This window comes from Coccinella septempunctata, chromosome 3 (assembly GCF_907165205.1).
Source record: "Coccinella septempunctata chromosome 3, icCocSept1.1, whole genome shotgun sequence".
Lineage (NCBI taxonomy): Eukaryota > Metazoa > Arthropoda > Insecta > Coleoptera > Coccinellidae > Coccinella > Coccinella septempunctata.
The window spans coordinates 4,463,946-4,486,944 of record NC_058191.1 but is presented as its reverse complement, the minus strand read 5'-3'; the positions used below and the strand labels follow the sequence as shown (position 1 = coordinate 4,486,944).

The window sequence follows — 22,999 nt, the reverse complement described above, 5'->3', positions numbered from 1 at the left end:
TTTACCCCACTAGTGCTGTAAACTATAGTTTTGAAACTAAAACGAGTGCGATAAACTAGGAATAAACGTCATTTCAGTTTCCCCAAGTGTCACTTTCACGCACTAGTGCGGAAAAAATTACTTTTTGCCAATAGACAGGGAGATAATCGCTTTCAGACACTAGTACATGAAGTAACACTTTCGAATCTGGAATGAGTGCGTGAATGAAAGTAGGTAGAAAAGCGTAGGAGTAGGAAACAAATTAGTTTTATTCTTCTATTTTGATAAAATAAAAAAGGAGCTTGTTCATTGATAAATTTATTTTCTCAAAGAATTGTTGATAAAAAATTCAATTTGCTTACACACATAATCAATCAATATACATAAATAATGTACAGAGTAAGATTTTCTGAATGAACATATACTTCACGTTTTCTATATCTAGGTTGAAAAAAATTAAAATGTAATCATATCCATTTATATACATATAATATAATATGATATTTACATTTTTCCAACAATTTATTATAAATATGTAATTATGTACAATGTCTACAAAAAACGACTTAAAACATCTTTGAAATAGTTAAAAAAAAATTGTACAATGCTAAATTCAGTCCAAATTTTTACCATAAAAGAATACTACATTACGTTTGTATTATTACCATCTTGTAAAAATTTGCATATGTTATTGCACAGAATAAAAGTTTATTCTTTCAGTTTATCAAACAAATTATTATCCAGCAAATTAATTACTCAATGAGCCCTTCGGAATATCACAATTCTTAAGGATGACCAAATGTAGATTAAATAAATACATTTTTGAAATAAAAAGACTCTTCCATTAAGAATTACATCTGATGAATACAATAAAGAAAAAAGATTCAAGAGTTAAGTTTCGACATCTACATTTCCTGTCCTTAATTAAAATTAACCAATGTTTCTTGGTGATGTGGAAGAATTAAAACAAAAATTATGGAGTTTATGATTTGAAAGACACGAAATAGAGCTATTCAATTCAAATAAAACTTTTGTAAGCGACACTGAGTTAATTCTGAATTTTGTTAGATTCTTATTGTCATCATCCAATTTTATATAGCAAAAGTTAGTTAACGAAAGAGTACAGGTTAAAACAGTTGCATAATTTAGTTTACCTAATTTCAATAAGTCCGTAGAGGAGTTGGACTAGACATTTCAGATTTCAATTTGACCTGGCCCAAACCCATCTGAATATGTTTCATATAAATCTCAACATGATTTTCGAACACTTCCTGACTTTTCCGACTCAATTTCCGTTTAATCTGTTCCATCGTTCCCTGTAAAACTTGAAGTTCGTAGGCATTTTGGTCGGAATCGGCTAAGCTTTTCACCTGTAACATTAGAGCTGTTAAATCTGTGATTAGATCGTAAATTTGCTCATTTGCCATTGCTTTATCTGAAGAACTGTTATGTCTTTGTACTAATTCCATAGCATCTTCCCTACATTTCTCACGTAAATGACTAGGTACCAACATTGCCGCCACACTTGGTTCAGGAGCAATTTCATGACAATAGCTCTGAATTTCATCCAAATATATTTGAAGATCATGATTTAATTTTTCGAGATCAGTTAAAACACTAGCATACTCTTTTTGGAAATCTTCAGAGATTTCTTGATCATATGATTTTTGTTTTTCGGCCTTCGAATTCAATACATTCAGAGCACTGACCTTTGATTTTTTCGTTTTGAGAATTTTTGTAACCAAGACCATTTTTTCCAGTAATTTTACAGGAAAACCACCAATTTTTGTATCATTTTGAGACATGATGGGTTTGTCCAACATTGCTCCAGACAATAAGGGATCTTTTCTATTTTTCAAGTTCATATAAGTTGGTGTTTTAGTTATTGATGAAAACGGTGATGAAAAGCCATTCCTTGGTCTGAATTTGTTATGAAAGCTGGACAAGGATAACGTTTCAGGGGGTTCATTAGATAAAACCTCATAATCTGGCACAGAATATGTACCTAAACCTTGTCTTTCAAAAGTTATTCTATAGGTATTATTGGAAGTATCTACAGCATCTATGCTTCCTGTAAAAAGCCCATCTTGTGGTTTTCTCAATCTAGCAGTAACTTTAGTACCTATAACCAGCTGCATGGGAATCTCTGAAGGCAAGTCTTTGAAACTAGCCAAATCAGTTGCTTTTCGTTGTTGAAGTGCTCTAATTTTTTTACGCTTCTTTTCTAATTCTAGCCTTTCCTCATTAAAGAATGCTTGAGAACATCTACGTGGCTTACCCATCATTCTTCGTATTTTAGTCCACTCTACCCTGGTTAGAAACCTAGTTTGTAATTCTGGAAAGGATTCTTTGAGGCATATACTGAAGTCATTTTCGCCAGAAAACAAACAATTATCAATATCACTATAAAACCATTCGTAACAAACCCATTTGTGCGCTTTAGGAAGCTTAAGCAGATTTCGTAATCGAAGACCAATTTTCTGCCCAATTTTTCTATCGGGACTCTGCAATGTTGGCAATGGAGCACTGCTCACAAACTTTTCTTTGATTTTTTTGGGCGTGTATTTTGGACTTTCCTTATATTGTTTAGAAGGTGTCGGTGTTTTAATTTTTTTAGGTGTTGATGAAGTTTTCTGTTTTTTAGCAGAAGGCACACGATGATGAGGGGTATTCACTAGTTCATCATCGTAAAATAGTTTATTTTTTTTCCGAATTCTCGCAGGCATACCTCTGGCATTCAAAACTTGTTTAGGTGTAGTAACAACTGCTTTTGGTGGGTTCACTGTCCCTACCCTTTGTAAACCAAGAGCTGCAGGACCCAATATCGGTTCCTCCATTTCTTCTTCATCAAAATTATCATTGTTTGAATCATCATCATCCAATATTTCTTCCTTAACTTTGATATGATCGTTCATTTTTAAAAAATTGATGATCTTATTTGGTCATAACAAACACCTAGAATTAAAATTGAAATTAATGAAAAATATTCAATAAGCTATACCATAATTGATACAAAAGTAGGGAAATGCAACAAGATCATTCTAATTTCAAAATACAGAAAATTTATAGACAATGAACAATTCGTTTTTGAATTTGGTAACACTATGATATTCAAAATTCAAATCAAGAAAGTAGATGAGGAATATTGTCAATTAAAGTGATATTGCTTATAGAAAAAAATATATAAATTAGATTAAACATATGGTACCTACAAGATGAATCCAAAAATTGTACAGGAATTTTGTTCCCCTATTCGTAATTGGTGTAATTTCGAAAAATTGTGGAGATTAATTACTTTCAAGTTGGTCAGCCATATTTGATAACAAAAGTGGGGGGAATAATGGAAATACAAAATGCGCGCCCAGCGCCACTCTATTTGCCTTTTATGAGCTCTTTTGATGGAAAATCTTCCTTTTGATTGAATTCTCTAAAATTATCTTGCCCTAAATTTCTACAAGAATTTCTCAGAAAAAATTTGCAGAGTTCATAATTGGTCTATTTTTAAATTTTAGCTTGGATGAGAGTTCTGCTTGCGCATGTCTCAGATAGATACTTCATAGAACAGTTGAATACGAAATCGATTAAAAATAATTTGAATTTTATTCGAATAAAATGTCTAGAAAAATAATAATCTTTCTAATTATGCTACACATGAGTATCCAGGATGATTTTCAGAACGAAAATATAGAAAATTGTAGAGAAAGGAATCGTTTAATAACTACTGAAAAAGGTGACCTCTATGCATTAGTTGATGCAACTGTTGGAGAAAAACTGATAATGCAATGCCACTACTGGTATGTAAACTGATTCATTAATATCTTCATAATGTGAAATAAATGATAGCCGTTTGTGTAAATAAGTGTAAGAACAAAGATCAGCAGAAATGTCATGAGACTTAATTTATTTATTTGAAAACCCACATATGTTACAATAGAAATATTTAAATATTTATAGTAAGGAAAAGGATGATACTAGACCAAAAATTTGGTATTCTGTAGATGTTTTTGGAGTATCTGAACCTCAAGAAGTAGCAATCTCTATGCAAAATGATATTTCAAACAACAGGATTCAATTAACCCCTGACCATAGTTTGGTTATTCTGAATTTTACTTTTGATGATACAGGAGTATATTTTTGTATGGGAGTTGAAGATATAGATACATTGGAGAAAATTAATTATCTTGTAGATCGTAAGTACACAGTTCCTTTATTCGTTGAATGAATGCACCATTCAATTCACTTACTTTTTATTGGAAATAAAGAAACTACGTACCAGTTTCTAAGCGACTCACTTCAAAGTGATAATATACCTCATGAATCTTTCACTACACAATCCCATTAAGTAAACAATCACTTTATAGTTTCACCTTAGATATAAATTCTGGATTTACGAATATGATTTTTCAAATTGAACACAAAAATTTGAACTTAACCTTATTCTTAAGAACGTCAAACTCTCTCCTTGGTAACCATAGACATGTGACTTACGCAAAATGAGGTGGGATCCAAGAAGTTGTTCTTCCCATAGACCTAATAATATTTATCAAAATAATAATAATAATAATGACAATTGATATATTATAAAGGTAACTGTTATTCTTTATGATTATAATGAGTGATAAAAACTGGTGGAAGAATGTAAATAACAAGAACGCCCCCTTGCGTTGAAGAATAAAACTACAGTAAATACGGCAGAAGTTTCGAGTATACATTTTTTGAAAATGTATGTCTCGTTTACACTGAATGGCCGAATAAATTATAATCTACCGATAAATTTTTAGTTCAGAATATGAGAAATTCTTGGGGTTCGATGTTCGAATGAAAGAAAAAAAAATTAAATGAAGAGAAAATTGAAAGTCTCGGTAAAGCTAGTATTTCGTTGGTCCCCTAGAACCTCGTCTCAAGCATTCTACAAAAGAGTATCAAGTTGATACTCTTTGAAATCTACTCTTCGAGGCATGCTTTCGATTTGACAATTTTTGAAATTTTGGGATAAATTGTTCATCGGTTGTTCTAGGTAGAACAGTAACAGTTGTCTAGACATCTCTGCCAGACATGTTCGATGCAATTTATGTCTGGAGAGCAAGCCGGCCTGTGCGTTGTTTCATGAGCATGATGGAGCTCCCATCGCTCCATTAACAATATTAAAGTAAATATTTCTTTCTCGTTTTTTCCTATTTTATAATGAATAATTAACCTTTGATATAGTGCTTTGACGGATTCAATCGCTATTGCGTTCATTCTTTGAATTATTGTTAATTTAAATCGATTTTCTGGTTCATACGAAAAAAAAAAGTTTTAACAACAGATACCAAAGGTTTATTCTCGGTATCATCTGCAGACAACTACAATTAATCAATTTCAGAGGACAAAAGTTTGATGAAGTAAAAGAAAAGAATCGAAAATTATAATCTTTGAAAAGAATATGATAAAATCATCGATAATTCTTCAAATATTCAAATTGAACGTATGAGTTCAAACGAGAGAAAAAAAACAGGTTAAGCAACAAATACCACCCGTTTTTTATGTCACCATATCTACCATCCTACTACAATCAATCGATATTAGAAGTAAAAAAAAAATATATAATAAAAATCAATTGAAATATCCCAGTTTTTTCTAAAAGGACACATGCATATATAACCGATCCAGATAACTCTACAAAATTGCAGGGTGAGACTTTGACTCGTACAAATATTTTAACAGTAGGTTCTTGAGGTTAAAAGAGACATTTTTTTCCTATATCACTTTTTCCGATTCGGCCATAGATATAGCCATTTTAAGTTAATTAGTAGTGCCATCCCTGGAAAAATAAAATTACTTTCAGAATAACTAGCTCAATCTGTGACACTACACTTCTGTGGATCTTTTAAACAGAGTTGTATTCAGCCAAAATTTTTTAAATTTTACAGAAACTTTTTTATTTTTGAACATCAAATTAATCGAAAACGGCAAATTATAGGAGAAAATATGAAGTATACTTTTATTTTATAAAACTTTGAAATATTCGTAAGATAGCATCCAACTATTAGTTTCAAGAGGTGGGTTCTTTGAATTTTTGGTATGTGCTTTTATATGGTACATAATGGTCATCAAGAGTAAACTGGAAGACGTGGCTGATATCTTGTGTTCGAGAAAGATTAATCAAATAAATGAGAAACTATATTCTGAAAATCATTTGATCAGATAAAACCGTTTGTTATCAATATAGAACTAAAAATAATTTTTTTTATGGTATTTCAACGGCCTGTATCTTTCAAACCGAGCCGATTCGGAAAAAATGGTAAAGGGAAAAATTGTTTCTTTTGACCTCAAGAATCTACTGTTAAAATATTTGTACGAGTCAGAGACTCACCCTGTATAAAGAGAAATTTATACCATATCACATTGAGTAGTGTATATTAAAATTTTTTTATTTTTCAGTTGTAGAAAAGGTGAATGTTTCGAATGTTGAAAAAGGAAATCTCACTGATTGGCTCAAATATCACGAAGATAACATGTCTCCCATCAATTATTTATTCAAAAATTCCCTCAGCCCTGAGTACGTTTATATAAGGGAAAAACTGAAGTTGGCTTTGGAACTGAAGACCGACTGGGATCCATGGGGCCGTTGCGAAGTCTGTGGAAGGACAAAAGGGATCAGGACGCGATTAGGTCGCTGTCGCATAAAAATAGAACAGATCCAGATGAGTGAAGATTACAAATTGTTCACACAGGACGAAATTTTTCTCGTTAATGCTTTCGAAGTTTCATGCAGATCGCTGATTGTGAAGAGGCTTGTACCTACTATTTTCAACTCCACAAGAATCGTGCCTGACTTTACTGAAACCCAAGAATGTGAAGGCGTCTGTAATCCTGGTAATCGAAAATCTTTTTGGTAGTTTCAATGCCGGTACCAGAACTGTTAGCATATCGATGGGTGGTAATTTTTCCACGTTTTGGTAAACAACGTAAATATCGCACCTAAATGCCTTCTAGACCCGAGAATGATAAACCAACAGGATGGGCAGGAGAATTCTAACTGAGGCCAGCATACATGCTGTTCACGAACATTTCTGCAGGCCTAATGACGTCAGCAAAATTTTCCAATAATGTCTATAATCATTGTTATAGAGCTAGACCAGTAATTCCCAAAGTGGAAGCTATCACCCCATGGTGGGAACTGCAGAGATCCAGGGGGGCGGAAAAGTACCCATGGAGGTATGTCTGGAAACGCTTAGTTGAAGAGTTACGTTACTTCAAGGGAGAGACAAGACTAGCAACTCACAGGCTCCACCACCTTACCGTAAATGAGCCTGACAACCTCATTTTCGTGCCCAATCGTTTGTAGCCCAATTGGAGGCAGACGAGGTGATGGGCATGAAACTGATCAGATAATCACAAGAACCAGCACGGATGGAACCTTCAGTTCTCTGATTCCAAGCAGAGACGAATGGCTCCGTCACAAGGAATTTTAAACTACAAGGACCTTGTTGGTTTACTGATGGCTCCATCAGAGCCAGTCAGGGATCTGGAGCCGGAGTCTACAGTCGTAGACCGCTGACTGAACTCAGTGCCAGTCTGGGAAAGTCGGCGACAGCATTTCAGGCAGAAATCTTCGCCGTTGATCTATGCGTCAACCATTTGCTTAACATGGGTTGGACGGGTAGGCCAATAGAAATCCTAACGGATAGTCAAGCTGCCATTAAATCTCTTGCAGCAGACAAATGCAATTCGGCACAGGTATTTGAATGCAGATCTGAACTCTCCAAATTGGGAAGTTTAAACAGACTGCAACTGATTTGGGTACATGGACACTCTGGCTTCAGAGGCAACGATGTATCGGATGCTCTAGCCAGAGAAGGCGCAACATCAGCGCTTATTGGTCCGGAACCAAGTATGGGAATCTCCAATTCCTTAATCAGGGAAAGGAACAACAGCTAGATAAGGCAAAAGGTCCTGGAATACTGGCGCAACCGTCCTGGACTACGTCACTCGCATAGGGCCATCTCAGTGCCTCCCAGCCCATACACCAGTCGTTGGCTAGGATTTTCTAGAACCAATCTGAGATCCATAATGGAGGTTTTCATATCACATTGTAGACTCAGAGCCCATGTTGAAAAACTCAGCATCGTCAATGACCCGCTCTGCAGACTCCGCTTTAGAGGAGGACTAAACGATTGAGCACATCCTCTGTTAGTGCCCGGCGACAGACCGGGTCAGACTTGCAGTCTTTGGTTCTCCGAAGATGGACCTAGAGGAACTCATGAATCACTCCCCCTCCGACATCATCTCCTTTTTGAGTAGGATAGTACTGGAGGGAGAGGTCTAGTTCTACGAGCTTTCCTGTGTGCTACAATAGACCGCTTGGTCGCAGTGGCAGGATTGGTTTATTCGTCCACACCCGGCAATTAGTAATCAGTACGTTACTTCAAAGACGAAGATTTTCTTGGTTATGAATTTATTCTTTTTTTTCAAAGTAAGATCAAGATGAATAAATGAAATTTTGCAGAGGTATTTTTCGAATACAGATGCACTTGAAACTAATGTTCTAACTCATCCCTCATAGCTAGACAGGTAAAATCGACAACCCTTTTTCACTTTCTACCAGAACCTTTCACAGGCTTCGAATATATGATCATTAACAATTATTCAAAAGGAAAAAAAGGAAAATTTCATTTGAAAACTTTATTGTTTCCTGAGTTTTTATCGTGAAAAAATTCAATCCTGAAAATCTAGGAGTTAAGCTGGATTCCTCGCTGAATTTCAAAGCCCATTTGGAAAATTGGCGTTTGAAGTTAAAAACTAGGATTAATATCCTGCATAAACTAGTTGGTACTTCATGGGGTGCTGATGCAGCTACTCTTCGAACGGCAGCCCTAGCTTTGGTTTTTTCAGCTGCTGAATATTGTTGCCCTGGTTGGGTTGATAGTGGTCATGTGCAAAAAATTGATGCACAGCTGAATCTTTTCATGAGAACTATAACTGGAACTATTAGATCTTCACCATATCAATGGTTACCAGTTCTTTCACAAACATTGTACCGTCTCATACGCGTAGACAGACTGCGGTTATGAATTCTTGGAATAAATTCCAATCCTATCCCGACTCCTTTCCAATTCTGTCCTACATTCCAGAAAAAATGATTCCAAGACTGAAGTCGCGTAAACCTTTATGGTGCAACTCTTTTCTTGATTGGAATATAAGGGACAAAAGAATGTATACGAGGATGTATTGATATCTAGTTAGCCTAGATCAGTTCCATGCATAAAAAAAATATTGCGTTACTATGGTAACGAACAATAACTCATTAGAAGTGTCAGTGTGAAGTTTGAGGTCAATGAATTAAAAGAAAGAAGATGTCCACGGAAATTGTGAAAATCGATAAATTGGAGTATCGAGCCATCATCAAGTACCTGTATTTAAAACGGTTGAGAGGTAAGCAGATTTACGAAGATATGCTTAATACTCTTGGTGATCAATGTCCTTCATATGCGACCGTGAAGAATTGGACTGCAAGCTTCAAAAGAGGTAAATTTTCCATTGAATATGATGACCGATCGGGAAGGCCAGTTTCTGTGTCAGTCCCCGAAAATATCGACACAGTTCATGGCATGATTTTATCAGACCGTCGAATTGGGCTAAAACGGATATCTGGAACACTGAATATTTCATATATTATCATATAATTCACGTCAACTTGGACATGAGAAAAATTGCTGCAAAATGGATCCCTAAATGTTTGAATGTTGACCAAAAGCGTGCAAGGGTACAAGCATCGCGTTCAATCTGTGCTCGATTTGAAAACGATGTAGACTTCTTAAACGGAATTGTTGCTATGGATGAGACTTGGGTACATTTCTACGTACCAGAAACAAAGCAACAATCGATGGAATAGCAACTCTCTGGTTCTCCAAGACCTAAGAAGTTTCGTGTCCAAACATCTGCTGGAAAAGTTCTTGCTTCAATTTTTTGGGATTGCCATGGAGTAATCATGATTGATTTTTTGGATAAGGGTATAACAATATCCGGAGATTACTATTCGACATTACTGAACACACAAAAATTAAAGAGAAAAGATGCGGAAAGTTAGCCAAAGGTGTTTTGTTTTTGCAGGACAACGCCAACGCCCCACACACACCACAACCATGCAGAAAATTCGTGTTTTAGGGTTTGAATTAGTAGAACAGCCCCCTTATTCACCAGATTTGGCTCCATCCGACTATCATCATCTCTTTTCTCAACTGAAAAAAAGTTTAAAAGGTTTGTCTATTTTTCAACCCTATGTAGGTATGTGGAATCAATGAAAAATTGAGTACTAGGCATATGTATTTTTATTGGAAAAATACTACTGCAAAATTTCATTTGTTTATCTCTGACCCCCTAAAAAAATCGGATAAACCCATAATCAACTCGTCATCTTTGTAGGAACGTGACTCTTCAACGGAGCGTTTCTGGGCATGACCATCCATAGGAACTTTTCATCTTATTTAGAGGTATACTGAACCTTTATTCGAATTTATTCCCATTAATCTTGGGACACCCTTTATAAGGGAGTGAGATAATTTTATTGCACTCCCCTTTGTGTCGGTATGTGTGAAAACAATTTTTTTTTCAAGATGCTCTAGGGGAAAACGCTGGATGGAAAACTGGAAAAACGATGTCTTACAAGTATAGAAAAACCGTGGTTATGTCAGAAGGAGATCATCTGATACTCATATGTCCAGAGTGAGCAAAAACTTTTGAATAAAAATAATTTTTTTCCATCATCTCATATATCGATAAAATGATTATTCTTCCTGTTTTCATAATGACACTTGAAATAAAAAGAAAGAAAACTGTTTTTATATTCTCCATAACATTTATATTAGTTGGGGAGCCGATGATGCTAAATCGGGATTTACTAGAGCGTTGTGGAGACCTAGTGGATTTTGATGATTAGATGGTAGAAAGAAAAAAGGTTCTACGATGTATGCACTTTCATTGGTGGGGAAAGCGTCTGCAGGTTTTCGAAGATGTAGAAAAAAATCGTCAGGTGTACATACTCGAGCGTGTCAGATTAAGATACTGTATATGCCCTACGTATCTCTGATAATGAATTCATGCTTATTTGCGCGTTTAGACTGGCCGTACGGAAGAGTTGAAAATGGTAAAAAAAAAATCCAGCGCGTCAGATATGTTAATTGGACCCAAAGGTAGCTACTTTTCAAGGGACTGACAATTTGGACGTGACACAAGGTCACAGCGGTCCTTCGAAAATGTAAAAAAAAATCGTTACTTGTACATACTCGAGCGTGTCAGATTTTCATACAGATATGGTTAATCTCGGTGTTGTAGACGTGTTGACCCATTAATCTGACACTAATCAGGGGGGGTTTTCTTAATCTGACAGTTTAAAGATGATAATGCTTTTTTCCCTGGCTGTACCTCTAATCGTTTTTGTATTCATTATGAAAGTTGTATCGCTAAACACCTCACTTAAATCGCCATATATATCGAAAACGTTTAAACGCAGAAAAAATTGCTTAGGACAAAATTTCTAGAAAATGTTATGCTCTACAACTTTTATAACGAATGCGAAAAACACAAACTGATTTTTGTGACCTTTATGGCCAATTTTTATTGTTTCGGCTTGCTAAAACTGTCAGATTATATTTTTTTCGTTATTCTTGAATCATTAGCTTCAAAATAAGAAAAAACGCCACCGCGCTCGAGAATGTACACGTGACTTTTTTTTTTTGCAACATTGGTGCCCTCTCACACATTTTCGACACGCTTCAATTGTCAGATTAAGAGAATATATACTTTCCAACATGTAATTAACCACATATATTTTAATCTGACACGCTCGAGTATGTACAATGATTTTTTTTTACTATTCTGAACAGGGTTTCCTAGACAATTCCTCCTATATACAGGTCTAATTTTTGGTAGAGGTACTCTACAGGGTCCAAGGTATGTCCCCTAATATTAATCTGACACGCTCGAGTAAATCCCGAATTTCCCTCTTCGGCTCCCCAACTTTATGTAATGATGCAATTTTGCATAATCTGACAAAGAATTTCGAAATGAAACTCCATCAAGTTGCTAAACTCATCCCAGCCGTTTAAAAAACAATCCTGTTCTTCGATTGCAACGCCAACTTTTACGGATTCCATTGTGAACCTACATAAGCCATGAAATCATCATGGATTCTAGTTCGATGAGCTATTAAATCTTTGTCACAGGCACTTGTGTGCCAGGGATTGCTTAGTGACGAACAGCCGGACGAAAAGTAAATCAGTACGAAAAGTGAATCAGGACGAAAAGTACTCGCCTTCAAAAATAGTCGACTTTTGTTCGGAAATTTGTACTTGAATTGTCATTTTTTGTTCAGGTCGACGAAAAAACATTTTATGCAGATGCCTCAATCAATAATTTGACTAGCCGATAATGCTTGGCGGATTTGGCTATCATCAGGGGTTTTTTGCCGGCAGAGAGAAATAACCGATTTCCTGAAATTTTAGATCCTCCTTGGATAATGAAATCATCTGGAAGAGAAATGGTAAAGTTCTGAAGAGAGGGGAACCTCTAAAACCGGAGAAAAAAGACGAAGAACCAAGGATTCTCGTAGACACCTTCAGCACATTATACTTGGTTGAAGTTAAGGCAACGGAACAAGGAAATTACACTTGCATTGTAGACGGCATACAAATGCAACAAGTTATGGTTTTTATTGCATCCAAATCGAAAATTCTCACAAAACGTAAGATATATTCTAATGAATATACCTGTCATCACTAATATACACCTGTTATAGCCTGCTAGAAATGAGGGAGGCCGGAAATTCCTTTAAAATGCGGCGTTGCTGATATCACATTTCGAGGCGAGATGGCAACAACGTCTAGCCCATAAAGTAAGTCAAGTGTGTTCTGTGGTCTAGCCTTCCGGCCTCCCTCATTTCTACTATACTTCATTCAACTTTATTTTAGCAGTCGGTTGGCCATGGAAATTTGACACATTTCACTCTGTATAGTACGAAAATGTGGGGTTATGAAGCTTGTCAAAACATTTTTGGGTTTTAAATCAACGCTATGTTGCCCGTTCTACGTAAAAGTTTCTGTTATTACGTATGTGACGAATATAATTGAAGTTTACACAAACTGATTGAAGGCATACCAAATCCAGTTATTTGCATGGAAAATACAAGAGATCAGTATAATATCATAATATGCACTAGCTTGAGGAGAGTTAATGTTCGTTATCTTCTTTGGCTTACATCATTTGTAGATTTCAAAAATATTAACCCATGAAATGCATATGATGCAGTGGTTGGCAATGGGTATCTCCCGAAGGAATTAACAGATAATTACAAGAATGTTAAATTTTTCAATAAAAATCATCTTGCATCAATATAAGTAAAAGGAGTTAAAGGAAGTTTCAAGTTAAGATGCAACTTCACCGTTGAACAAAAATTTTACATGAATAAACAATTAGCAGGACAACTGGCCCGTATTTGTGTCTATTCATCTTAATATATTGATATAATAATAATAATTAGGTATTTATTAGTACCTTAAGACATTTACATTGTATAGGACAAGTCAAATGAAAAACAGAAAAATCCATTTTAGGGAACTCATTCTCCGATGACATTTATCGAAAATCCGGTAGTTAACTTTTCGCATTAATTCACTCAAACATAAAATTCTGAAATGCCAGCACTTTTTTGGGTCTCCCAATAGAAGGAAATTCTTTGTCATACTCTTCATTCACAATCTTTCTGATTGTGGAAGTATTCAGCTGAAATATAGGTCGTTTAGATTCAGATGAAACATTATATAAATTCTCTTACATTGAATATGTTCGCTACCGTCTGACGTATTGTGGATTTTAGAATATCAGGGTAACTATTTGAATGAGCGGACCTGAATTCTAAATAGCACTTCCTGAAACCCTGTCTCTTTTTTCAATCACTTTCGGCATTTTCGAATTTTCGTAATAAAAATTGATATTAGTTGTGGCAACGGCGTTATGACATTAACGACATTTCATGAGTGCCACCCTAACTTCGTTCTAGTTACAAAAACTTGAGAAAATTATTTCATGGCCAGCCGACTGCTAAAATAAATTTGAATGAAGTATATTATAAAGGCTTTATGTATATGTGGCAGAGGTTGTCTCTGATATGTGTATACCATTATTGCAATGCGAATAATATTTTTCAGTGTTCTTGAGGCATTTGATGTACTTGGGGTTTGTCCTGTCCTTAACTTCGTTTTGTTACATTGGGGGACTCATCATAGCTTGCAAAAAGAGGCATACATTCAAAACTTACAGAATGTTGAGAGACGAAGCGAAAAAATCTGGCAAGGAAGAGGAAAGTGAAGAAGATGACTAGTTATTTGTTTAATTTTTGTTATCCTAAAAAAATAAAATAAAATTTGAAAGTACTCGACTTTTATTCTAGTCAAAACTCAAAAAGTTTCGAGTGGGAGAATGGAGAATAATGAATGTATACCACCAAATATTAAAAAGACGTATTATATTGAATATATTTCTCGCCGTGTTTGCTTAAGGTCCTATGCTCCGGTTGAAGTATCTAACACTGCACTGTAGTGATGAGGGACAATCATCCCGAAACCGATCTAGAGTTGTGTTTAGATGTTTTCAACTTCTCTTTCCTACGCTTGTGCATCCCTATCTCGTATTGTTGAAATGTATTGGAAATTGAAACAAACACTTTACGAGCACCTCACTAGAAGATCTCATCTTAAAGTCGGAGTCTCTGAATACATTTTTCAAAGTTAGAGTGAAACTGCACATTACAGATTTAGCTTAGTTTGATTGAAGTGATGGAAAAGGATTGAAAAATAATACAATTTTATTGTGTTCATCTTTGTCTGCCAGACAAATTCAAACTTGTCATCATTTCACCTAAAATTTTTTTTCAAGTATAATACAAATACATACAACACTTAATCAATTATTTCTCAAGATATAAAATTCAGTCTAGTTATCGATATCATTAGAATAAATAATAGGATATAATTATTAATATTGATTTTACTAGAAGAATTGCACAAGTCCCCTTTGCAGAAGCACATCAGTACATTCCTATAATTCCATTTTGTGTAGGCACATCTATCTTCGCTATCAGAAGGACCCCTCTGAAGGCAAAGCCTCTGCGTTGCTATTCCATATTCTGGAAAAAAAGTTATTACCCTCAATTAAGGATTTCAGTGAAGATATATGTTCAAAGCAGTTCTTTTCTTCTTCACAAAACAATGTAAATTTTAGATAATCTCATATAATATTTAGGTACCTATATAATTTTCAATAATAAACGTTTGAATGGTGTAAAAATAATAAAACACCCCCATGAATTGCAAAATTTCTGAACGAAAAAAAATTTGGTTGAATTAATGTGGCCGATACTTGATGAAAGGGTGATTCTTTAGCAAAAATTAAAGGGGAAGCTTTCATATAACTTTTTGTTCGACACCCTTTTCCCTCCAAAAGTTACAGCCCTTTGAAATTAGGTTAAAAAAACTGTGTTTTTTTTATATAATCACTTTTAAAATTAGAGTAACTCAGGACAATAAAACTATATGTCATATGACTTATGACTTTATTTGACAGCAGCCTTCTTGATTTTTCTTAATAAATGATACCTTCCTGTCAAGTTAGGGGAAAAGAGTCGGAGCAGTATTTTTTTGGGATGAAAATAACAACTTAATGATAAAAGGTCATGCAAGATATAAAAAAGTATGGGCGCATTAAAATGTTCTGATGCAAAATATTGTAGGGGTTGTTTTTTCCCTCTTGCCCCTTGTTATTACATTTGAGCGTAACAAAAACACTCAAAAACTGTCATTTTATTAGTATCAGTTATCTGGCAAATTTATTCATTCTTATAAATTTTTTCAAAATGAATATAAGTATTGAGCAAAAACTATTTTTTACCTAATTTCAAAGGGCTGTAACTTTTGGAGGGAAAAGGGTGTAGAACAAAAGTTATATGAAAGACCCCCCCTTCCTTTTTTGCTAAAGAATCACCCATTGACATCTTTCACATCAATTCAGAAATACTGTATACGGGTTTCGCTATCAAAATGGCATCTTCTGGGTGAAGTTATAGCTTATCAATATGCAATTCAGTTTCTATTCTGGCATAAACATTTCTTAACTGCTTTCTGGGTTGTTTTGATAGACTCTACATGGTCCAAAATATTCAATAGGGTTAAGGTCCTAGGAACGAGCAGGCCAATTTGATGATTACCATATCTGGGTGTGTTAGTATGATAGTAGGATCTGGACCAAAAAAAAACACTGATTTATGTGAAATACAGGGTGATTTCACATTGGTTCGGTCATGTATTGGGAATTTAAATTTATTTTGCAGAAATAGAGTGATGTTTACCTTCTTCTTTTAAAGCTTGATTCTCAGTCTCCAGAATTTTGCCACACCATCCTGAGGCGCAGGGCACTGCTGTTACACCCTTAACAGTTATTGCTATTGTTCCATTAACAGTGAATTTGTCTTTACAGGTTCCTAGGTCCCCTCGGGAACGACAAACAAAACATCGTTTGAAGGCAGCTGAAAAAAACTTATATTATTATTATTTTCATAATTCAGTTAAAGACTTTTCAACAAATAAATAGCATTCGCTTGCTGAAATCGACAGTTGATTGGAAGAAAAATTGAAATTTCCATCAATGTCCGGGTTTCCTAAATTCGATGATCACTGAGAGCATCACGAGAACAATACAGGGTGAGTCTTTGGCTCGAACAAATATTTCAACAGTAGATTTTTGATGTCAAAAAAATCATCTTTTTCCTTTACCATTTTTTTCCCAATCGGCTCGATTTAAAATATACAGGCTGTTGAAAAACCATAAAAAACGATTTTATTGTATGAAATGAATTTCGCAATATAGTTTTTCATATATTTGATGAATCTTTTTCGAACACAAGATATCACCCTCGTATAATGCGAAGTTTTCGAGAATTTGATGTTCACAAATCAAAAAGTATCTGTGAAATTTGAAAAATTGGGTACTTTGGCTGAATACAACTCTGTTTAAAAGATTCACAGATGTGTAGTGTCACAGATTTAGCTAGTTATTCTAAAGGTAATTTTATTTTTCCAGGGGTGGCACAGCTCATTATGAAAACTTATATGGCTATATTTTTTTATCTGGTCCGAAACGAAAAAAATGGTTCAGGAAAAAAGTGTTTCTTTTGACCGCCAAGAATCTATTGTTAAAATATTCGCACGAGACAAATTCCTGTATGAAACTTGATGGAAATATCTTCAAGGACCCCTGATCTCTTTTTTTGATCTTATTAGTTCTCGAGTTACAAGGCGTTTCTGAAAAATAAACGTTTCAAAAATTTCGCTATGTTTTGGTTTATGTTCGAGATATTAGAAAAATACCAAAACATTTTCTTCAGTAATCTTTATGTGTTATGCGATACCTACTCGTAAAGGATCACAGAAACTAAGTTCCATTTCAGAGAAATATAAGGAGACTCGGTGTTTTTTGAATGGGACGAGAGAAGTTTCAAAATAAAGTTGAAAACTGTGCTGGTAGTTGAGAAGGTAAACTAAGTATAGCATAGTCGAATACATGAGAGATTGTACAGTGTAGGCTTTTGTTCTATATTTTTATTTATTTTTGCTTTCTTATATGTGTTTTTATTTCAATGTTATACTCATTGTTGTAAAATTGTTCTCTATGGATTTATTATGTATGTGAGGACTATATCTTGTTTGTGCTGAGTTTACTCTAAATTCATCATTATTGTATAATTATTACGTCTAATAAAGATTATTATTATTATTATTATTATTATTATATTTTTCAACGTAGTTTTTTAGTTTTTCGACTTCATTCTTGACATGGTACAGAATATAAAATAAGCTTTCCTAAAGAAGCAGGATTGACAGTTTTGCTGTAGCCACCTTGTTCACCGGATTCAAACCCCATCGAACAGTTAATCTACAAAGTTCAAGTTGCTTGGGACGAGGTGCCACTGCACAGACATCGATGATCTCGTTTTGTCGAAGCCCAAACGTGCACAGGGCTGTACTCAGCTTTGCCATCGCATAAAAATTTTTGGGTTGATAAAATTTCGCGCAAATGTTTTCGTTTCATTTCTGACGAAAGACCACATTGTCAAGTTTAGAAAAAAAATTTCCTCTATTTTTCCATTCTTTGAACAAATACTTTTCTTTTTTCTTTATTCTTTAAAGAATACAAAAAAATGTGGTAAATTATTGGGAATTATTGTGTCCCGAATCTATTATAGAGACAGTAGGTACCTACTAGATAAGATTATTTATATGTACTTTCTCAATTCTCAACCTCAAAAATTTCATCAATATCCATTTCGTATCTTCCACTGTTTTCAAGAAGGATAACCGATGTTTTTTTTTTATAAACATGACACCTAAAAATATCAGGGGTGATTTTTTTCATGCTCAATTCCAAATCAATGAACAAAGGAACTGATTCACAGTCGTTCATTCCCCTGCAATAATTTTGAGATAAATAGTATGACATTAAATTCATTTTATAGAACAAGAATTTCTTCAAAAAGAGATTACTTTTCCAGTGATTCTACATATGGGTTTTTTTCTTGAATTAACCATTCAAATATCTCCTATTCTTAAGGTCAGATTATTTCAAGCTGTTCGGAAGATTCGTGCTTTTTTCAAATCATATCTACAATAAATATCACACTGTAAGTTAAATTCTTGAATTCAGTGATGAATATAGTCCATTAATCTCGAATATTTCCACACACCAATCGAAAATATTCGATTTAAACTGAAAAATATTGGAGACTTCAACGTTCGATCAAGAAAGAAACCTTTGTGTGCCTCAATATGTGGGTTTTACTCACCGTTTGTGAAATTAGGAAAACTCGAAACGAACACAATGAACAGAATGATTCCCTTACACTTCATGTACATATTATTGAACCTCAGATGAATATGGTAGAATAATTTAGGTATGTCAGACTTTCGTCATGTTTGCAGCGCATTGACTCGAAGACTAGTACTTTCTCTTTCTGGTTATTCTTACCTTCGTCGTCGTTCCTCTAGTTGGCATTGTCGTGAATAAATCATGAATTTTAAGACCAACAGCTCTTTAATAAAGAAGTGAATCACAGATTGTATTCTCCCGTTTTTGTGATTTACAAATCGTGAATATTTCGAAATAAAAATAGGCGTACTCGTTGTGTATGCTTCGAAGTACTTTCCAGTATTTTCCATCAAATTTCCAATCAATAACATTGGAAAATCCAAAATACACATACGTGTCAGTGAGAATTTCACAAGATTTCGGTTGATATTAATAATTTATTCGCTGAATAAATTCATTATACAGGGTGATTCATTGGGAAATGCCCATACAGTAAGGGTAAATAGAGAATACCAAGGTGACTTTAAATGAAATAGGTATATTTAATGCGTCTATCTTTCTTTATTACTACAAGATACAGGATGATTTTCCTCATTTTTTCAATTAATCGTAACTCATGAACCACCCTACGCTTTTTTATAATATTTGGATTATACATTCTTCGTCCTCAATTGAGTCAATAAAAATAATAAAAAAAGTTTGTTTTTCAGGTTTGGCATGAAAAAATTCATTAGGTATTACCTAATAAGTCTTGACCCTGTATGTCAATACTTCGAAATTTTATTCACAAATTTGGTATGACCGGAAAAAATGATTAAAAATTAATGTTATTTGGTTTTCTCGCAAAAACAAATATATTGCCCCTAAATAGTACGAGGATATATTGAAAAATTCTTAGCCTAGTAGATATAGAACCAAACAAAATTTCAATGTCAAAATATTTTATTACTCAACATATTCTTCTCTTAATTGGATACATTCATTACAGCGAACCTTCAACGTCTATAGACCTTTAAAAAAAAAGTTTCTACTTGCTCTACAAACCCTTCACAGCTTTTATTACCTTCTTGTTGGAAGAAAATTTACGACTTTTTAAACTTTTTTTAGTTGAGGAAAGAGATGATAGTCGGATGGAGCCAAATCTGGTAAATAAGGGGGGCGTTCTAGTAATTCAAACCCAAAATCACAAATTTTTTGCATGACAACATGAGATTTGTGTGCAGGGACGTTGTCCCGCAGAAAAAAAACATCTTTGGATAGCTTTCCGCGTTTTTTCTCTTTGGTGGTCAGTAATGTGGAATAATAATCTCCAGTTATTGTTCTACCCTTATCTAAAAAATTAATCATGATTACTCCATGGCAATCCCAAAAAACTGAAGCAAGAACTTTTCCAGCAGTTTTTCGGACACGAAACTTCTTAGGTCTTGGAGAACCAGAGTGTCGCCATTCCATCGATTGTTGCTTTGTTTCTGGATCGTAGAAATGTACCCAAGTCTCATCCATAGTAACAATTCGGTTTAAGAAGTCTACATCGTTTTCAAATCGAGCACAGATCGAACGCGATGCTTCTACCCTTGCAAGCTTGTGGCCAACATTCAAACATTTGGGGATCCATTTTGCAGACTTTTTCTCATGTCCAAATTGACATATGATGCATATGATATGATCCGTTTTAGCCCAATTCGACGCTCTTATAAAATCATGTCATGAACTGCATCGATATTTTCGGGGACTGACACAGAAACTGGCCTTCCCGATCGGTCATCATCTTCAATGGAAAATTTACCTCTTTCGAAGCTTGCAGTCCAATTTTTCACTGTCGCATACGAAGAACATTGATCACCAAGGGTATTAAGCATATCTTTGTAAATGTGCTTAACTCTTAACCCTTTTAAATACAGGTAATTGATGATGACTCGATACTACAATTTTTCGATTTTCACAATTTCGGTGGACATCTTCTTTCTTTTAATTTATTGCGTAACTCTGGTTTACTTTTTGGACTTCAAACTTCAAACTGACACATCTATGGATTTGTAATGTACCTATATATTACAAAACAGAAATCAAAAAACCAGAATTTTCTTTATCCGCTTCTAATTATTTTTTCTATTAGAGTATGGAGAGCATTTCCTCACTCTCTTGATGTACTCTCGGTAAGAATAATAATACAACAGAGCAGTTTTTACGTATTGATTATTGATTAGTTTAGTAAATAATACACTATAGGTTTATAGGTACATAATTGAAAGCGTTTTGGGTTGTCGAAGCTATAAAGCGTACCTGTTATTTAATACATTTAATAATACGTATACACACTACTTTATTGTACTTTTATCATCAAGAATACATCGAAATAGTTGAGAGATGATCATTCTCTTGTTCTGACTAAAAATTGTTGAGATGTTGAAGAACCTAATCGTATACCTAATCTGTTTTAAGTTCAACATTATTTTTGTTTGAAATAAAGCTATGCTTCCTCCAAAATGAGCATTTTTTTTAATATTATTTAAATAGGGCGTAATATTATGATCAATTTACGCATGCAAGGTGTTTGAAAGTAAGTCATTTATTATAAAATTTATCCAAAATGGACATGCTCCCAATAAGGTTGGGATCTAGGATTAAGAGAATAAAAAGTAGTTGATGATTTAAGCTTTAAAAGTATCATTTGGGGAATAAATTAGTTTTTCGAATTTTGTGCCACATAATTTACGAAAAATGAAGTTGTGACTCAAGCTAACAAGTGAAAAAATTTTATGCGGAAACACCAAATACGCTTAATATTACTTTTTTTTTCTGCGCTTTCCAAATTTGTTAATGAATTTCCAAATTATTGGTATACAAGTTGTTGTTTCGAATCGAATACTACTCATTAAATTTGTCAGTTCCGGACCTGGAATGAGACTTTTTTATTATGTTAATCGATAGCACTCCTGATAAAGAATATACGAATCAAATAACGCAAAAATGTATAGGGTGGTTCATAAGTTATCATCAATTGAAGAAATGGAAAAAACTTTTAAATCAGCCTGTATCTTGGTTACAGAGACTGGAGAATATACAGGGTGATTCATAACTGTTGGGACAGGCTAAGACCAAAATATGGCGATAGGACCAAATATACCTCAATAAAATATTGCTGTGGAAAAAGATAGAATGCGTTAAAGTTGAATTTTTTCTTCGTTTTTTGCTAATAATTTCACTGTATATTTTTTCATCCGTTTTAGAGAAAAACACAATTGAACAGTTCAGAACATCGGAAGGGGATTTGAAGTAACGATTTCTTTATTTTATTCATTTATTTCGACGATAAAGCATAATTAAAAACAATGTAACATAAAAGGAGTAAAAACTTAAATTAAATGTTCTGCATTACCTCCTCCGACTTCTATGCCTTTTCTAATTCTTTTAATAAAGGACTTTCGAACTTCGAAAAAAATATAATTCTGTCCCCTTATAAAAAATTCAACTTTAACGCCCTCTATCTTTTTCCACAGCAATATTTTATTGAGGTATATTTGGTCCTATCGCCATATTTTGGTCCAAAAAATCTGCCCTTAGCCTATGTCCCAATAGTTATGAATCACTCTGTATAAAATATAGATTATTTGGAAGCACCTCGATGTCGTCCATCTACCCTGATTGTATACGCATTTCCTAATGAATCACAGTGTATTATTATTTAGATGATTCCTGAGATTGTTAGATGAAACAGGGATTGACAAGTTGATCTCCTGGTTCAGTTACAAGTTGCTACCCTGTTTAAATAAATAATAACTAATTAAATGATCATGCCAGATTTTATTGAATTCTTTCATTTGATTGAGTAATATTCACAGAAGAATCATAGAATGGATAACCGTTGTTGATTTTGTATCAATGAATTTTGTGTAAGATTGTGAATTGTGTCTTTTTTTTAACATGCACCAGGATTTTCCATGAGGTTATCGATTGATTTATTTGAGCTTTAAATAAGAAATATGTATGTCAAATATGAAGAAAATATACAGGGTCGTTTGTTATGCATAACCTCAGGAGGAAATGAGCAAAATTCACACCCTATTTCTTGGTTACAAAGTCAGTCCTCTTTTTGTCAACACTCTCTATTATTCAGTATTACCGT

General features: G+C 34.1%; 3 protein-coding genes across 7 annotated transcripts; 1 reads left to right on the top strand and 2 right to left on the bottom strand.

Annotated features, from left to right (window-relative positions):
* Positions 1 to 281: 281 nt before the first annotated feature.
* Positions 282 to 4,402, bottom strand: LOC123309603 (protein lin-9 homolog). 5 transcript variants are annotated; one of them, XM_044892792.1, is made up of 2 exons: positions 4,253 to 4,402; positions 282 to 2,934 (listed from the first exon to the last, which is right to left on the bottom strand). In XM_044892792.1, the coding sequence occupies exon 2, from the start codon at positions 2,892 to 2,894 to the stop codon at positions 1,140 to 1,142; it is 1,755 nt and encodes a 584-aa protein (XP_044748727.1). In that variant the 5' UTR covers positions 2,895 to 2,934; positions 4,253 to 4,402; the 3' UTR covers positions 282 to 1,139. The 5 variants fall into 5 exon arrangements, with proteins under 5 accessions (XP_044748727.1, XP_044748730.1, XP_044748729.1 ...); XM_044892795.1 differs by having other exon boundaries at positions 4,272 to 4,377; XM_044892794.1 differs by having other exon boundaries at positions 4,224 to 4,349.
* On the top strand, positions 3,487 to 14,356 carry LOC123309604. Its single transcript, XM_044892797.1, has 6 exons — positions 3,487 to 3,773; positions 3,934 to 4,169; positions 6,403 to 6,837; positions 10,578 to 10,686; positions 12,465 to 12,703; positions 14,166 to 14,356. The coding sequence occupies exons 1-6, from the start codon at positions 3,592 to 3,594 to the stop codon at positions 14,336 to 14,338; spliced, it is 1,374 nt and encodes a 457-aa protein (XP_044748732.1). The 5' UTR covers positions 3,487 to 3,591; the 3' UTR covers positions 14,339 to 14,356.
* Positions 14,357 to 14,833: 477 nt separating this feature from the next.
* On the bottom strand, positions 14,834 to 19,017 carry LOC123309605. Its single transcript, XM_044892798.1, has 3 exons — positions 18,851 to 19,017; positions 16,361 to 16,537; positions 14,834 to 15,142 (listed from the first exon to the last, which is right to left on the bottom strand). The coding sequence occupies exons 1-3, from the start codon at positions 18,918 to 18,920 to the stop codon at positions 14,931 to 14,933; spliced, it is 459 nt and encodes a 152-aa protein (XP_044748733.1). The 5' UTR covers positions 18,921 to 19,017; the 3' UTR covers positions 14,834 to 14,930.
* Between the last annotated feature and the right edge of the window lie 3,982 nt (positions 19,018 to 22,999).

Coding starts and splice junctions, on each gene's coding strand:
- LOC123309604 (XM_044892797.1), top strand. CDS start 3,592: ATGTCTAGAAAAATAATAATCTTTCTAATTATGCTACACATGAGTATC. Junction 3,774..3,933: donor ATAATGCAATGCCACTACTG/GTATGTAAACTG, acceptor AAATATTTATAG/TAAGGAAAAGGATGATACTA. Junction 12,704..14,165: donor ATCGAAAATTCTCACAAAAC/GTAAGATATATT, acceptor AATATTTTTCAG/TGTTCTTGAGGCATTTGATG.
- LOC123309605 (XM_044892798.1), bottom strand. CDS start 18,920: ATGTACATGAAGTGTAAGGGAATCATTCTGTTCATTGTGTTCGTTTCG. Junction 16,538..18,850: donor TTTTCCTAATTTCACAAACG/GTGAGTAAAACC, acceptor AGTTTTTTTCAG/CTGCCTTCAAACGATGTTTT. Junction 15,143..16,360: donor TCAAGCTTTAAAAGAAGAAG/GTAAACATCACT, acceptor CTTTTTTTCCAG/AATATGGAATAGCAACGCAG.
- LOC123309603 (XM_044892792.1), bottom strand. CDS start 2,894: ATGAACGATCATATCAAAGTTAAGGAAGAAATATTGGATGATGATGAT.